Raw genomic sequence first — 18294 nt, 5'->3', positions numbered from 1 at the left:
CTCCTGGAACTCCACCTCCCCTCTCTGCATCTTCCTGCATCCGAATGCCGGCATCCCCTTCCTGTTCGACCTGACTGTGCCACAGGCCCCTGTGCTTTTGGAGAGCAGATGATGGAAGAGTGTGGGACTGCTGTACCAATTGTCCACGTACAAAGTGTGTCCCATGCCGAGATGAGGAGCCAGCATGGTCATCACCACGGACCCTGACACCCCAAGCCCCTCATAATGTTTGATGTCAGTGGTGGACCCTGTGTAAACTATAATATCCTGGACAAATCCTGTCTTCACGTCGCACATGACAAAGAAATTGACTCCAAACCTGTGCCTTTTGGAGGGAATATAACGCCAGCCTACCTTTCCATAACATCAGGGACTCATCAATGCATAGGTCCTTGTATGGCACAAAGACCCGACCAAATGCTGATGTCAGGCTGATAAGAACATTTTTATTTTGTATAACGGGTCACTTAGGATGGCAGTAGCATTGTTGACGAAATGCAGGCATCACAGCAGAACTAGGAAGCGGTCTTGGGAAAGGAGGGAATTGAAAACATAAGATCTGTGTTCCAGTATTCTCTTAGGGAGTTCTTCTTTACTATTCCCATGAGAAGGACTGTCACCAGGAAGGTATACATTTCACTAATTGTGGTTGTCACCCATTTAGCGAGTTTCCCCCTCACTCCTGGCTCTCTCTTCTCCTGTAGCTCTAAGGCATAGCGATTGGTCTCCTCAACTATGTCTCCCACCAGCTCCTCTGTCAGAAACAACTTGAAGCACTCTGCCTCAGTTGGAAATGGCAAGGTGCGTTGCACTCCAGACTGGGACTCGTCAAAGCAAACAGCAGGGCCAGGAGGGGTGAAATGACTGGTGGCCATCCAGCTACCACAGAACTCCTGTACTTCATCCACTGTCGGTCTGCCTCTATCAACACCAGCATCTTCAAAGGGACCTGGTACTTCGTCAGTGGACATGGGAAATTCAGATTCAGGGTTCTCAATGGCTACAAGGTTGGGGGGCAGCTTCTCACTGTCACTGTCAGAATATGATTCCTGACTTTCATACCCAAACATTGTCAGAATTTTAAAAAATCTCAAATTTCCACATTTGTGAGTTGTCTCCTTTTGAAAGACATTGTTAATGCTACAGCTTAGCTCACTAGCTACATACATAAACAACACTGAATGGCGCAGAGTGGGAGGTTACGTGGTTGACTGCCGGCACGCGCCACTTGTATCAATAAATCACTATCAGAAAATGTTTTGTGTGGCAATTATTTGTGTATTTACGGTTGTATTCACATGTTTTCAATTCTAGGTGACAAATCATGCATTCCGATTCTTGCACAGATTGTAATGGGCACATATTATGTGTGTAAAATAGTTTTTTGAAGGTTGTACTGATTATGATGAGCTAAGCTAATTCCCGCTGTGTAGCCATGTTTGTTGACATACAATGCATTCTGGGTTTCACGTCTGTTTGACCAAAGATGTTATAACAAAATGAGGTGAGTAAAGAGTTCACAATTTTTTTTGAGGACTTTCGGAAATTAATGGTGGGATGTGAACAACGGTAGATGACACACCCCTTCAACACAAACAGACCAAACTCATCTCGTCTTTTATTATCTTCGGTTTCTGTGTTTCTACTGAAAACTCATCTTAGCTTTGGTAATGATCACAAAGTTTATCCAGAACTCAGATTGGAAGGTGTGGGCTTACTTGATAAATCTTGTAATAAATATATAAGACAAATTCTTCATTCACAAAACCAACTTACACAGAGAGGAACATTTTTCTGGAATATGCTTATTCCTGACATTGTCTGGAAAATTGCATGGTTAAGGCCTTACAAATATTGTATACCAAACAAAGTTAAGGAAGTGAACTTACATTTTTACAGAAGATATATCCATGTAATTCTATGATATCCAAATGTGTGGCTATTGATGATATCTGCGTTTTCTGTGAAAAAGAAGGTGAGAATCTCTCACTTGTTCTTTGAATGTAAATGTGTGTCAGAATTTTGGGAAAACCTTGCAAAATACTTAAATACCATTATGAACACTACCCATGTTTTTGACATGAAAGATATATGTTGCTATTGCAATGATAAGAAGACCATTGAAATTGTGATTTTTTTTATTCTTGTTGCCAAATATTTTATACACAAACAAAAATGTTGACTGAATTTAACTATTTTATTAAAACATTAACCCTAGTGAATAATAACAAGAATAACATTTTCCTAAATCATTACAATAAGATTTTTTTCAGTGATTACAATTGCACTAGAATTGTTTTGTTTTTTTAATATGTTTTGTTCGTTTTAGTATTTTCTCGTTAATACTTGCGTTCTATTTTGTATGATGTAAGAATGTAAATTGTTGATCTGTATTTTTTTTAAATATAATTTAAAAAACGTCGGCAAAACAAATTAATTCAATTGTTGTCAGCAGCACCGTTTCGTCACTAACGCTCTAGATAACATGAAAATGGCCTAAGCAGCTCTGCTATAGGGCGAGTAAAAACGGTCAGACTGATGTTCTCTCATTTCTGTCTGGAAGTAGCTTGCCAATTTTAGCCAGTTAGCTTAGGTGATTGACTGCGGTTGTGAGGTCAGAACGCTCGGACCAACCCTTCTCCTCTCTGACGGCTTCGAATATACAAACTGACAATCTGACAACACACTGAATTTACTAAAGCCCAGAGCGCACTCTGACACTCCAGGGTGATTTTACGAACAACAGAGATAAGATTGTCTTACAATGAATGTTAAGACACGTTCAGACTAGTTTGAAAATATTCTTGTTATGACAACGTAATAATTGCATGTGGCAGCTTTCGAAAATAAACAAATGAATTGGACTTGCGCCGTCCCATTGTTGCAAAGAGTTATGGGATATTAGATTTCCGTTTTTTTAGTCATTTGCAATCTAGCTTTCAGGGGGGAGGTTCCATACCGTAGTAGAATAATATCCATGTAAGTTCGTCAAGCGATTTTTGTAATACATAGTAGTCTTTTGATATCGTCTTCTCCTACCCTGTGTGGTACTATACTGAATGTCATCAGGGTGAGTGTGCATAGTGAAACGCACACAATGTCGTACAGGAACTTACTGGCTTGCCGGAAACTGCAATGCCCTCGTGCATAGAGAGGATACAACAGAAGGTACGTTTGTCAGTCAAGTTCCACCTGGAAACTGAGTGTTTCATGTGTGTGTGAGAGCGATAGAGATGGAGAAAACGTGGTGCTTTCTAAATGAAGCCAAGTGGATTGCAAAGTGTCGTGTTAGAGGAGGAGGAAACACAAATAAAGAAGACGTGACCTTGTATGGAACTAGGATAACAGACACTTAGACCATTATGTGGCAAAGAAGTAAGCATTTTTGTGAGCTGGTTTAGGTATTTTTTAACTTCATGAACTCTGCTTCTTTAACAAGGGTGATTGAACTCACGCATGTTGCATGTTGTAAAATAATTTACAAAACTAGGTGAAGCCAAGTTGTAAAACCCTAAATAGGACATTTTAGAAGTTATTTATTGAATGTTAATCATTCATCCATTTAGGACATACCTCATTGAATGAGCATAACCCAAACATAATGGCTAAATGATTTACTGGAATTGCATTGTTTTACTTTGTTTTCAAGAATCTAGTGGCCTTCAAAATGACAGTGATGAGGCTCGGAGGGTTCTCCCTACCTAGGACACTTACAAACTTGGTCTGTTCTTTTGGGGGCACTTTGTGACATGCATTTTAAGATAATAATTTGCATTCTTCATTGATAGTTGATCTAGATTGTCAAAATCATTTGTAGTCCACATTCAACCAAATCAGTGAGACTGTTTAGCAGATGGTCAATGGTAACTTAAAGGTCAGGATGGGTATAACGGGGCTGTTTAACCAGCAAATACTGCCTGATTCAGCGCTGTGAGTAATATGCTCTCATTTAACCTGGCAATGACAATGTTATGCAGTCTGTAGCTGAGACTATAGGTAACTTGTCTGTGAATCATGTGACTGTCTGGAAATTTGCAAGGAATGGAAATACAACACAGTGTGTCACTTTCCATGTAGGTCTACGCTAGTACAATATGTTTCACAAAATGTTGTCCATTCAAATGTTGCTGTGTGCATGACTTACAGGGCTTTTCAAGAAGGCTATTATTGGACAAAGAGAGATGTTGGATGAATGGCCATGTTGTTAAAACAGGAGAACAATAAGGCTTCTGACATTTGACATGATATCCAATCCAGTCCAGTCAGAGAGAAAGAATTAAAGGAAGACGTTTTCAGACCACTGGGGCTGTCTGCTTCATTGCCCCAGACTGACAGGTAGTAGAGTTCCGTGGTTAAAATCACTGAGCAAGCCAAGCCAAGACAGTAAAAAAGCCATATTACAGCCTGTTGTGACAATTGCATTGTTTGCTCAATAGCCATTAGTTCATACACCACCGTTACAGCTAGAAGACAACAGTTACACAGTTGCGGAATAAATGCAACGACACATACTGTTTGTTTCATCACAAAACCGGAGAGCCACATCTGTGTGAAGTCCACAATGAAAATATCGCATGTAACAAACAGTTAACTCAAGCAAGTTAATGTTTTCGACAGTTTACTAAATTAACAAACTACTGATTTACAACCACAGAGTTACCGCAAGTCAGCACAGAGTCAACAGGAGCACTGCCGCCGCCATTCCAGCACCAATTCAACTTAAACATTTGAACATCATAAAATCAACAAGGCTATATATGCTTAGTTTAATAGACTGAAAACAAACTTAAAGATACCAAAAACTATTTATTTCAATCGATGTTGTTAAATATCATGTGGCTGTCCGTGTGTGTGTGTGTGTGTGTGTGTGTGTGTGTGTGTGTGTGTGTGTGTGTGTGCAAGTAAAACATAACATGTTAACTCACCCTACTTGTAGACTAGTTGAACGCTAATGCCATCCTCTCTTTCATGTTGGGAAATCGGTCTATGACACTTTTAGTTTTTGTTGTTAAAGGATAGTTAGCTAAAATGTTTGCTAGCCTAACTACCTGGCATGGGCAACAATGAACCAGCTAGGGGCGGCAGGGTAACCTAGTGGTTAGAGCGTTGGACTAGTAAACGAAAGGTTGAAAGTTCGAATCCCCAAGCTGACAAAGTACAAATCTGTCATTCTGCCCCTGAACAGGCAGTTAACCCACTGTTCCTAGGCCGTCATTGAAAATAAGAATTTGTCCTAGTAAAATAAAGGTAAAATTTAAAAAAGCTAGTTCGTTACCGTGAGCCTACTCAGCTACATATTGAACTTCAATCGTCTCAGCCCAGTCAAAACTGTTCACTGCTCTGGCCCCCCAATGGTGGAACAAACTCCCTCACGACGTCAGGACAGCGGAGTCAATCACCACCTTCCGGAGACACCTGAAACCCCACCTCTTTAAGGAATACCTAGGATAGGATAAAGTAATCCTTCTCACCCCCCCCCCTTAAATGATTTAGATGCACTATTGTAAAGTGGCTGTTCCACTGGATGTCATAAGGTGAATTCACCAATTTGTAAGTCGCTCTGGATAAGAGCGTCTGCCAAATGACTTAAATGTAAATGTAAATGTCTCAGACCAGTGGCACAACATATTAATTTATGGTGAGCTCAGAATCGATGTCATAATCATTGGCCTGTGCAGAGAATTAAGTAAAAGTCCAAATACCTTCTCCACCCATGGCTTAGAAAAGGGCGGATTTAGCAAGCTAGTTACTGCAGGACATCAACACAAGCAAGACCACAAAATGACGTTTTGCTTAGGAAGTTATTTGAATGGTCTGAAGCCAAATCCAAACTGGCCTCCCTTGGGGGGGTGTTTTGTGGCACCAGGACAATCCACAGTTGAGCTCAGCTCAATGCTGATTGGCTAATTATTATTATTTAATATTATTTTTTTTAATCAAGGGAGACCAAATGCTTGCTGGCATCAATCAATCAAATGTTATGGCGGCAACATGTAAATAGTATTTTGGTCCAGACAGCATCAGATACATGGGCCACACATTCTGAGACCGAGGGAAGCTGTTGCCCTCGCTCAGATGATTTCTCCGGTGAGATTCAGCTACTTGCAAATTAATGTAAATTTATGAAAACACAGAGAAGAAAGATAAATTATTTTAGATTGAATTTTATTGGTTAAATATTTGGGAAAGCCTGGCTTCCCTTGGCGTCCATGAATACACGCCACTGCTGACAGTGAATAATATATTTCTAGTGAACATAATAGGTCCGTACTGATTATGACTGTTCTAGTCCCCAAACCAGATTCCCTCTGTCATATAGCCTACACAATAAATAAATCATTCAGTGCTCCACATAGATGTTGCCTTCCTGTAGTTTTTATGTGTGGAATGTGAACCTGTGTGGGTGAGGTGTAGAATACAGTAGAATTTCAAGGTGAAAGCCTGCAGCAGCCTGGTATGGCAAGTCCACTGCTGCTGACGGTAAGGCGCTACAGAGTGTGGTACGCTCAGCCGAATGCACCATTGGGTGCCCACTGCTTGCCCTCCAGTACACTTAAAACACCAGGTGTCACAGGAAGGGCAAGAAGATAACCAGGAACCTCAGCCACCCGAGCCACTGCCTGTTCTCCCCGCTTCCATCACTCAGACGCGGGCAGTATAGGAGCATAATGGCAAAAACTGACAGACTGGCCAATAGCTTCTACCACCAGACCATAATGCTGCTGAATAGCCACCACTAGTCAGCTATTTGCTCCCTCTATGGACATTTCCCCCCTCAACAAACATGTATCCTGCCCCCACCCCAATGGACATTTCCCCCTCAACAAACATGTATCCGGCCCCCACCCCAATGGACATTTATCACTGTTAGAGTTGGAAATGTGTACATATGTTTTGGTGTATTGTTTCAATCAATTCCCTTTGACCTGCACTGTCGGAGCTCAGATTTTAGAATTTCACTGTACCCTGCAATTACATCTGCAACCCCGTGCATGTGACTAATAAACTCTAATCTAATCATGGCGGCATATAACCTATCTACAGTAAGCTACATTTAAACGAAAAGACCAATCGAGTTTGCATAGTGATCTTTGCCTTTCTTTGATGATAGAACAAACACTAAATCAAAGGTCATCAATTAAGTCCAGTGAAGCGGAGCAGTTTACAATCGCTGTGTACAAACTGATCAGGGCTGCGTTCAGTACGTTTTTACATTCTGGAACGTTCAATTGAACGGAAACGGTGCTGTACTGAACGACCAGGGTTGGGGAGCACTGTCAGCATGACCACTTCCCTTTAAAACACGTGACTCTGCTTCCAGCCACACCTCCCCACATCTACCAAACGGTAGTCTATTCAAGTGCGTACAAGAACCTTTTGGGGGAACGTGTCGTTCAGTACAAACCGTTGTTCAACGAAGCAAACGTTTAACCGGACTGAACGCACCTCTACCTCCTTGTCTTTTTTCATTTTGTTCTCTCTCGTTGTTTATCTCCGCTCTTTTAGAAGGTTGGATCGCAGAGGGAGTTGTAGAAGATCAACAAGGACGACTCAGTAACTAATCAACAAAACATCAATTGTTGATAGTAGCAACTGTGAAGAATGTCGACGAAAGAACGGGGCCTGGTTTATCTCGTCACTGGGGGCTGTGGGTTCCTCGGACAACACCTGTTACAGGTCCTTTTGGAGAAAGAGGATGCGGTAACGGAAATTCGACTTTTTGACAAACACATCGACTCAAATTTAAATGGCCACAGCACAGGTAAAAACATATGATTGAAACATAAATTGTACACGTCTGGCAGTTCACTGACATGCTCAAACCCCATTAGTAGTTTTCTTGTCTAATCATGTTTTATTCATATTTCATTGTCATAACCATACACCACACCAGGCTGCTGAGTTGAAAACGGCTCATAAATGTCCAGAATGATTTGCAGTTGTGGGACTGGTGGAGTTTTAAACATGAAAGTTAACTTACTCTTAACCCTTATTCATGGTTACAATTATTCTTGGGCTCAGCTACTTCTAGTAAGATATATAGAGACTCAAGTGGGCAAGACCTCTAATCTTGAATGTCCAGGGGTTTATGCACTGAGAAGAGGTGGCGTGTCAACTCTTCAGTGAAACAGTTGGGTTTTTTATCTACCTTAGCACATTGAAATGACTGAAAGTGAGATAACCTAGACGAGCATCACAGACCTTTACCCACATACATACCCAATCAAATAGATTCTGGATAGCAGCTTTATTCCATCATTCTTTTCTGACACCCTTTATTTTTGGCTTACACCTTTCTTACTCATATATTCTCAGGCATAAGAACATGCACATTTTAATTTACTAACTTTGTACAAAATGTTATTGCATTGTCAGTCTTCACTACAGAAACAGAGCCATATATGGGATAGAGGTGGGTAGTAGGTAGATGGACTGAGAGGGAGAGATGGGAAAGCTGAAAGTCAGATACATACTAGAGTGTGACAGAGATGAGAGTTAGCGAATGTCACTGAAAGAGAAATGTTAGGATCGTAAACTACACATATCTACACTCCGCTGAGGTCACTTCTGCATCTGAATTGCTTGCTGTTTGGGGTTTTAGGCTAGGTTTCTATATAAGCACTTTGTGACATCTGCTGATGTAAAACAACTCTTTATAAATGCGTTTGATTTGATTTGACTGCATAGGTCTGCATGAACCATGTCATAGCATGATGGGGTCATGGACACAGATGGCCCACACCCCTCCTAATTCCATTTCCTGTCCATGAACACTGCAGCCGGCCCATGTAATTTCCCCTAACCTGTGACATGTCACTGTCATAACAGGAATCTCCACCTGCACCCTGTCACCTTGTGTGACTTTTCAGTTTTTGTGGAATATGAATCAGAAAGGCAGGGCGGTATGTGGGGAAGGTTGCGCTCTTCACAGTGACAGGTTTATGGGCAGAGCCTTCCTCCAAACTCAGTGATAGAAGATCACTCCATAGATGTGTTTGACTGATGAGCTAAATACATGGCATTGATTACAAATGAAATCGCCCATATAGGCTTACATTGTTAGTCTTTAACCTCTATATTGCCATAGGCTACATCCAGGTAATATTAGAATACCTTGTTTTCTCTTAAATACCAAACATATATATTTATCCCCTGGTGAGAATGTGCTTTTCTACTTAACCAAGCCACTGAGGCAGAGCTAAAAGAGACAGCTGCAGTTGTGTGACTTCAAGGCAAGAGTGTGTTTTTTAAGAGTCAGGACCATTCCTGTGGTTACTTGAACTCCAGCCCCGTCCTGGCTTCATGGTCATCAGATATGTTTCAAGGCCATGATCTAGATAAGCCAAGCCAGGGACAGCACACCTACCGGTGTTCCAATAAACATAAAGAACTTGTATGAGAAGACATTCATTTTGGTGGGGTGATTGGGTCTTTTATATCAACAATCAGATGACATTTTTTCCAGAAACAGAGACAGAGTTCCTCAGTGGACCCAGCTTTGGTTAGGTAGCTTGGCAACATAGGATCTGATTTAGAGGAAACAAATTAACACTCAAGTCAAAGAATGAAAGAATACTTCATATAGCCATGGAAACATGCATGGAAAGACTTGGTTCCTCCTCACACAACATATGTACAGTGGGGCAAAAAATGTATTTAGTCAGCCACCAATTGTGCAAGTTCTCCCACTTAAAAAGATGAGGCCTGTAATTTTCATCATAGGTACACTTCAACTATGACAGACAAAATGAGGGGGGAAAATCCAGAAAATCACATTGTCATTGCCAACAAAGGGTATATAACAAAGTATTGAGATAAACTTTTGTTATTGACCAAATACTTATTTTCCACCATAATTTGCAAATAAACTCATTAAAAATAAAACAGAGGTCAAACATTTTCTGGTAAGTCTTCACAAGGTTTTCACACACTGTTGCTGGTATTTTGGCCCATTCCTCCATGCAGATCTCCTCAAGAGCAGTGATGTTTTGGGGCTGTTGCTGGGCAACACATACTTTCAACTCCCTCCAAAGATTTTCTATGGGGTTGAGATCTGGAGACTGGCTAGGCCACTCCAGGACCTTGAAATGCTTCTTAAGAAGCCACTCCTTTGTTGCCCGGGCGGTGTGTTTAGGATCATTGTCATGCTGAAAGACCCAGCCACGTTTCATCTTCAATGTCCTTGCTGATGGAAGGAGGTTTTCACTCAAAATCTCACGATACATGGCCCCATTCATTCTTTCCTTTACACCGATCAGTCGTCCTGGTCCCTTTGCAGAAAAACAGCCCCACAGCATGATGTTTCCACCCCCATGCTTCACAGTAGGTATGGTGTTCTTTGGATGCAACTCAGCATTCTTTGTCCTCCAATCACAAAGAGTTGAGTTTTTACCAAAAAGTTCTATTTTGGTTTCATCTGACCATATGACATTCTCCCAATCTTCTTCTGGATCATCCAAATGCTCTCTAGCAAACTTCAGACGGGCCTGGACATGTACTGGCTTAAGCAGGGGAACACGTCTGGCACTGCAGGACTTGAGTCCCTGGCGGGGTAGTGTGTTACTGATGGTATGCTTTGTTACTTTGGTCCCAGCTCTCTGCAGGTCATTCACTAGGTCCCCCCGTGTGGTTCTGGGATTTTTGCTCACCGGTCCTGTGATCATTTTGACCCCACGGGGTGAGATCTTGTATGTCTTGTATGTCTTCCATTTCCTAATAATTGCTCCCACAGTTGATATCTTCAAACCAAGCTGCTTACCTATTGCAGATTCAGTCTTCCCAGCCTGGTGCAGGTCTACAATTTTGTTTCTGGTGTCCTTTGACAGCTCTTTGGTGTTGGCCATAGTGGAGTTTGGAGTGTGACTGTTTGAGGTTGTGGACAGATGTCTTTTATATTGATAACAAGTTCAAACAGGTGCCATTAATACAGGTATCGAGTGGAGGACAGAGGAGCCTCTTAAAGAAGAAGTTACAGGTCTGTGAGAGCCAGAAATCTTGCTTGTCTGTAGGTGACCAAATACTTATTTTTCACCATCATTTGCAAATAAATTCATAAAAAATCCTACAATGTGATTTTCTGGATTTTTTTTCCTCTCATTTTGTCTGTCATAGTTGAAGTGTACCTATGATGAAAATTACAGGCCTCTCTCATATTTTTAAGTGGGAGAACTTGCACAATTGGTGGCTGACTAAATACTTTTTTGCCCCACTGTACCTAGACCTTCTAACCACAACATGTCTGATTCTTCTCTTAGGCTATTATTCTGTACATGATGTCCATGTCTTTTTACTTGATGATGTCCATGTCTTTTCAGTCCACACTTTTCTCCCTCTCTCCCCCATCAGAGCGGGTAAAGGTGGTGGTGACGCAGGGGGACATCACAGATTACTCCAGTGTCCTGGAGGTGTCCAAGGGGGCAGACCTGGTCATCCACACGGCCAGCCTGGTGGATGTCTGGCACAGAGTCCCTGAGACAGTCATCCAGGCTGTGAATGTTCAAGGTAAGGCCTCAGACACAGCAATAGCATTAACTGGCTGAGAATACGCACCAATTTGTACATGTAGAATAGCATAAAAATGTGATCAGTCAGACGTCTACAGCGGGTGGTCCCTAAAACACAGAGCGCTGAACGGTGGGCAGACGAACACTAGATCCACATTCGGTGCGATGTGTGGAAGCCTTAAAGACACAGGAGGATTTACGAAGAAGGGAATGGAAAATATGTTGAGGGAAAGGAAAAGAGAAGAGGGAGAAATGGTTGCCTTCGAGATGATTGATGATAGAACGAGACAAACATAGGAGGGGTGTTTGGCTTCTCTTGACTGTAAATTAAACCACAACAGGAACTGTTATGGAGACTCACGAAAACCCATGAAATAGTATTCCCTAAAGTTATTGTGATTCATGGTATAACCCACGTTTTTCCTGTTTGCCTGTCGCCTCTCCCTTCCTATCGTGCCTGATGTTTTCCTCTGAACATTCTGACTATAAAACTACCCCTTGAGTCTGTTAAAGGATGACAACTACAACAATTGTTTTATAGTCAGCAAACATAGACATACACAAATAAGGTCATTATTTATTTATGTAGTGGGTAAATGTGTGTGAGTCTCTGAGAAGTCCTGTTTATAGAAATTGTGTGTGTGCTTGTCATGAGATTGAAATGGCTGTAAAAGACTCATCTCAAAAGGTTTCACATCTCACGATAAGGTTAGTGCCGGCCTGTCAGGTGGTTTTCATGCAACTGAATTACCTAAAAACTCAACTAATTGATGGGAATCAGCTGCTCTCTGTGATCCACTGCAATTCATCTGGTTTCTATTAAACTAACAACATCAAATTAAAATAGCAAACCCTTTGAAGCATTATATAAGCCCAATTGAACACTGACACTTTGTTTCCAGTTTGTGGTTATTCTATCTATTCCCCGTCTGGTGGGTGGCCTACTGTGTTGTGTGTGTGTGTGTGTCTCACTGTCCTAGATCTGGGTATCTGTCCCATATTTCACCTCTTCATCTCTTGGAAAATGTGACATTGTCCTCACATGAATAGTTGTCTGTATTAGTTAGTGTAATTACTGTATATTTATTTATTTATCCGTTATTTTACCAGGTAAGTTGACTTGAGAACACATTCTCATTTGCAGCAACGACCTGCGGAATAGTTACAGGGGAGAGGAGGGGGATGAATGAGCCAATTGTAAACTGGGGATTATTAGGTGACCGTGATGGTTTGAGGGCCAGATTGGGAATTTAGCCAGGACACCGGGGTTAACACCCCTACTCTTACGATAAGTGCCATGGGATCTTTAATGACCTCAGATAGTCAGGACACCCGTTTAACATCCCATCCGATAAACGTCACCCTACACAGGGCAGTGTCCCCAATCACTGCCCTGGGGCATTGGGATATTTTTTTTTTAGACCAGAGGAAAGATTGCCTCCTACTGGCCCATATCAGATGTTTCACATCCTTCTAGGATGTTTGTGTTGAGCTCTGAGAAAACACTTATCATCCCGGGCTAGTTCCTAGAACATGCTCGTCCAGGTGCTTGTGTACTCATCGTCTGCCAACGTCTCTGTCCAGATGTTCTGCACGCACTTCCTGTTGACCGCATCACACCCTAGCCCTTTCTTTCTGCAATTAAATCAATGATAACCTCTAGTTATTGGCCTCTAGAATGTTTCTCTTCCTCTCTCCTTGTCTCTCTAACAGGAACTGTGAATGTGATCAATGCCTGTGTGGAGAATGGTATTCAGTATCTGGTCTACACCAGCAGCATGGAGGTGGTCGGCCCCAATGTGAAAGGAGACCCCTTTATCAGGTAGAGTTTTACTTCACAAATATCTGTTTCTCCTTTAGGCTTTCGTTATTTTTTTCCTCTTTCCACTAAATCACTACCTCTCCTCCATCTGTCTTTTGTCTGGCATGTACGGTAGAGATTTCCATTATCTGCGACGTGTTTGGCATTCTCTTCCTTTCACATCAGCTAAAGCACTCACAGTATCTGTAAAAATGTCTATCAGCCTTTGCATGCATGACTGACTTTGCTAAAATATTCACAGAAACAACAGGATGAGTCCTGTATATCCAGCAAGGAGAAACAACATCATGAAAACTGCCAATGCCCATCTGGCTATTATATTGGATCATTCCACATGTGAATGTGATATTCTGTTCAAAAGTCATCAAATAATAACACCCCCCCCCCCCCCTCTATCTCCCTCTCTCTTTCATGCACAGAGGTGATGAAGACACCATCTACAATGTTTATCATGATATGCCCTACCCCAGGAGCAAGGCCAAGGCAGAGAGACTGGTGCTGGAGGCCAACGGCAACAAGGTACTTGTATTAACACATCACATCTCATACAAAGACGTGGTAATAACACACACAGACCAACTCACACGCTTCTATTTGATGGACATTTGAAAGATCCGGGGATAGTTGCCTTTAAAGGTACCCTCATTAATAGCCTGATTCAGATAGGGAATCCCTTCATGGACCATAATCAGATACTTATTCTCTCTCCTTGACTGAACTGCTCCAAAAGGTACCGCAGAACACAAATATACTATAGTAATCCATGAAAAAAAATGGTTTGGAGCTTATGATGCAAGTAAGATTTTTTCGCCCGATGGCCATATTTGTGCTGTTACTCTGCACAAAAAACAAATATTTCTGAGTTATGATAAATGGTAGAATTCTTTTCAACTGTTACTCTGCCAAAAAGCTGTTGAAGTGTTCCCTTGTGGCCTTGTGCGTTAGTCTACTCCACCCTTCTGTTAACATGTTGAGTTAAAACTGCATATTTGGGATTCTGGGTTTCAAAACTGTTCATTTCCTGTCCGCTCCAATCAGTTTCTAATGCTCTGTTACCACATCCGTCCTCTCCTCTCTCTGGCCAGGTGAATGAAGGGGCCTGCTTGTACACATGCTCCCTCCGTCCCACAGGGATCTATGGTGAGCAGCACCAGCTGATGAGGGACTTCTATCAGATGGGTGTGAGGACAGGGGGCTGGATCATTCGAGGCGTCCCAAAGGACACGGAACATGGTCGTGTCTATGCAGGTGAGTCCTGAAACGCGTGCTGATACCTAGCCACACCTACAAGATCTTGAGTTGTCATTTTAGCTGATTTTCGACTGGGCTCTTGGTTATGTACCAAGGTGGCTACTTAACTTGTTCAACAGTAGTGGATTAGGCTAGTGGTATACATGTTCTCAGCATAGTTTTCTTTTTTTTCAGGTAACGTGGCTTGGATGCATCTGCTGGCTGCTCGCTCCCTGAGAGAGCACCCCCAAAGGCTTGGAGGGGAAGTTTACTTCTGCTATGACGACTCACCCTACAAGAGTTATGAGGATTTCAACATGCAGTTCCTGTCTGGGTTCAACTTCCGCCAGGTCCATGTGCCGCTATTGGTGCTGTGGTTGGTGGCGTGCCTGAATGACCTGCTCCGCTGGGTGCTGAAGCCTGTGTGCAGCTACACACCATTACTCAACCGCTACACCCTCGCTGTGGCCAGCACCTCCTTCACAGTGGGTTCAGACAAGGCCCAGCGCCACTTCCAGTACCGCCCCCTCTATGACTGGGACCAGTGCAAGGCCCGCACACAGAGATGGGTGGATACCTTTCCCTTCAAAGGCCCCAAGGACTCCTGATCTGGGCTGATCTGCGGGTCTGGTGGAACCTTGTCTGGGCTAAACCGATGCACCACACATCATAACCTGGGATGGATGGAGGAGTGAGAGGACTTTCTCAGATTTATATTCTCACTATGTTTGCTCCATCATAAGCAGTATTATCATTACACATATGCAAACAAACTCTTGACCCCTGAACTCTTAAACCCTGAACTACGACCTCCTACACGTGCTCTTCAAAAATGGCTATGTCCTCCTACCTGTCATTACTTGTGGCTAGCCTGTAGCTCCTCAGGCAAAATGATGACAAGGCATGTTCCACACTGAAATGGGTCACTTATCCATCCCATGATCTTCTGATTTACATGAGACCCTTCCCAGCCCTAAGTAAGAGATAATATATTGGAGATTCAATATAAATGTTTGGGGCTTTATCAGACATTGCAATATTCATCTTCTTAAAAAAAGGGGTAGATATAATGTGATTGTAGTCATAAAAGGGCATATAGATATGTGATATAGGAAAGCTGCTCAGGAATTGTTTTGAGTCTATTTCCAACAATACATTGCTATACATATTTTGCAATACATACATGAAAATGCAATACATTTTTCACAAGACATCATCACTACATAGACTTGATCTGTTTTTGTTGAAGAGCACTAGTGCAGAAAATAAGTATTCACCTCTTCAACATGCACATAGAGAATATTCTCTGAATATATGTGATTTTAAGAGTTTTATGAATCACCCGCTATATATTAAGGTAATTTTATAATCTGAATGCACTGACAATTTAAAAACAATAATAAAAAAAATCTTTAAAAATAATATTTGCCAGTGCATTCAGATTTTAAACTTCAGACAGAGAAAAGGTTCATTTTATATTTCATGCCTATTGATGAAATTATAATTTTGAGAAGTAGCGTTACTTAAAGAGCAACTGAAGGCAATAAAAAAACATATATTCTGTTCTCGGTAGAAAATGGCCTATGTCTCAAAGAAACTATACATTAATGAAATGTAAGCTGTTCATGAGACGCCCATAAAAGATGTGTAACATGAAAATATTGTCCCATTTACAATGTGTAATTTATTGACAGTTGCTAACGAGCCCCAGAGATAGGCTATCCAAAGTCAAAACAATTTTGACACTGTCGCACACCAGCCGGCAAAGAAGTTGGATAGCGTGCTAGCTAATTTAGGCTTCTTCCAGACACAGAACCTTGTTCGACTGTTTCAAGTTATCTCAAAGGGTGTGTTCTGTTTTGGCAGAGTGTAAGTACAAATGCTTCCCACGTCGGAAAACACAGCAGACACCCACATCAAAGAGCGCCGAGACCCAAAACTTGTTAAGTTTAATTTCCTAATGAGGAGAATTGAAACCAGGACTCGATCAGGAAGTTCAGCCCTCTTTAAGAAAACAATAGACATACTTGAAACACAGGAGGTTAGGGGCACCTTAATTGGGGAGGATGGGCTTGTGGTAAGGACTGGAGCAGAATTGGTGGACTGGTATGTGTTTGATGCCATTCCATTAGCTCCATCCCCCCGCCACCATGGTGCACTCTGTTCACAACCTTGACATCAACAAACCGCTCGCCCACACAACGCCATACACGTGGTCTACGGTTGTGAGCCAGTTGGATGCGCTGCCAAATTCTCTAAAATGACATTGGAGGTGGCTTATGGTAGAGAAATTAACATTCAATTCACTGGCAACAGCTCTGGTGGATATTTCTGTTGTCAGCATGCCAATTGCACACTCCCTCAAAACTTGAAACATCTGTGGCATTGTGTTATGTAAAAAAAACTGCAAATTTTAGAGTGGCCTTTATTGTCCCCAGCACAAGGTGCACTTGTGTTATTTTGTGATTTTTATTAGGATCCCCATTAGCTAACGCCGTAACACTAGCTAATCTTCCTGGGGTCCAACACCAATGAACAAGACTTCACAAACATGCAAACAAGTAGACAGTACAGACAATTACAATACCTGACAGGAAACACATTTAATATTCAGTTGATGCTCTCTATTTCCTCTCCAGTCATATGGTCTGGTTTTGCAGCTCTTTCAGAACATCTGCAATCTGGATTTGGGTGAAGGAGAAGCTGGGGAGGCTCGGGTAAGTCAGCTGAGAGGAGGTGCTCTTGTTTGTTCTCCATGGACTTTACAGTCTCCCAAAACTTTTTGGAGTTAGAGCTACAGGATGCAAATTTATGTTTGAAAAAGCTAGCTTTTGCTTTCCTGACTGACTGTGTATTGGTTCCTGACTTCCCTGAACAGTTGCATATTGCGGGGACTATTCAATGCTATTGCAGTCCGCCACAGGATGTTTTTGTGCTGTTATCTTTCTTTGCTGCAGATGACCATATAACTGGACAGTACTCTAAGTGTGATAGGACCAGGGATTGAATTACCTGATTCAGTGTGCTAGATGTTACATACTCTGAACATTTTCTTGTAACAGCAATTCCCTTACCCATCTTAATAACAATATAATCTATGTGTTCTGACCATGATAAAGCTGCGTCCAACATGATGCTTAGTAGTTTAGTTTTTTTCTTGCTCTACATGCATTCTATTCATTGACAAATTAAATTGAGGATCATCAGCAAGCATATATATTGAACCAAATACAATACATTTAGTTTTAGAAACGTTCAACACCAACTTGTTCTTATCAACACACTTAGACACCATTCTTAGTTAACTGCTCAGGACATGTTAGCTCATTACATGCTGATGCTGCGTGATACATTGTAGAGTCATCAGCATACATGACCACTCTTGCTTTGTTCATTACTGAAGGTAAATCATTAGTAAAGATAGAGTAGAGAAGTGGGCCTAGGGAACTTCCTTGAGGAACACCACAGTGTATATCTACTGTTTGAAAAGCTACCATTGAAGAACACTTTTTTCCTTCTGGATAGATAGCTTTCCATCCAGGATAGAACTGCAGACTTAGCCCTTGTGTTGTCTTAAGGGTAAAAAATGACCCGCCACTATGTTAAACAGCAGAGAAAACCCCCTAAATCATATTTTGTCAACTTTAAATTGTATTACTTTTCCTAGAGTAACCCCAACATTAGAAAAAGTGAAACGTCGCCTTTGTTCATATTTCCATGAAATATGTCGAAAGGTCA

At 41.7% G+C, this 18294-nt stretch overlaps 1 protein-coding gene across 5 annotated transcripts; it reads left to right on the top strand.

The window, feature by feature from the left end:
• Nucleotides 1-2910: 2910 nt before the first annotated feature.
• Nucleotides 2911-17690, top strand: LOC135554445 (3 beta-hydroxysteroid dehydrogenase type 7-like). 5 transcript variants are annotated; one of them, XR_010457697.1, is made up of 8 exons: nt 2911-3168; nt 7507-7762; nt 11347-11502; nt 13218-13326; nt 13746-13845; nt 14412-14574; nt 14752-15913; nt 15998-17690. XR_010457697.1 is itself a non-coding variant. In XM_064986758.1 (7 exons), exons 2-7 carry the CDS (start codon nt 7603-7605, stop codon nt 15162-15164), a joined length of 1101 nt encoding a protein of 366 aa, XP_064842830.1. In that variant the 5' UTR covers nt 2911-3168; nt 7507-7602; the 3' UTR covers nt 15165-17690. The 5 variants fall into 5 exon arrangements, 4 of the variants coding, with proteins under 4 accessions (XP_064842830.1, XP_064842833.1, XP_064842832.1 ...); XM_064986758.1 differs by having other exon boundaries at nt 14752-17690; XM_064986761.1 differs by having other exon boundaries at nt 2961-2979; nt 14752-17690.
• Nucleotides 17691-18294: the final 604 nt, after the last annotated feature.

This window comes from Oncorhynchus masou, chromosome 14 (genome assembly GCF_036934945.1).
Source record: "Oncorhynchus masou masou isolate Uvic2021 chromosome 14, UVic_Omas_1.1, whole genome shotgun sequence".
Taxonomy (NCBI): domain Eukaryota; kingdom Metazoa; phylum Chordata; class Actinopteri; order Salmoniformes; family Salmonidae; genus Oncorhynchus; species Oncorhynchus masou.
This window is presented reverse-complemented; position numbering and strand designations above follow the sequence as displayed.

Bases quoted from the DNA above. Each gene is read 5' to 3' on its own strand.
- LOC135554445 (XM_064986758.1), top strand. From the start codon at position 7,603: ATGTCGACGAAAGAACGGGGCCTGGTTTATCTCGTCACTGGGGGCTGT. The intron at 11,503-13,217 runs GTAAGGCCTCAG...TCTCTCTAACAG, and splicing joins CCAGGCTGTGAATGTTCAAG to GAACTGTGAATGTGATCAAT. The intron at 14,575-14,751 runs GTGAGTCCTGAA...CTTTTTTTTCAG, and splicing joins ACATGGTCGTGTCTATGCAG to GTAACGTGGCTTGGATGCAT.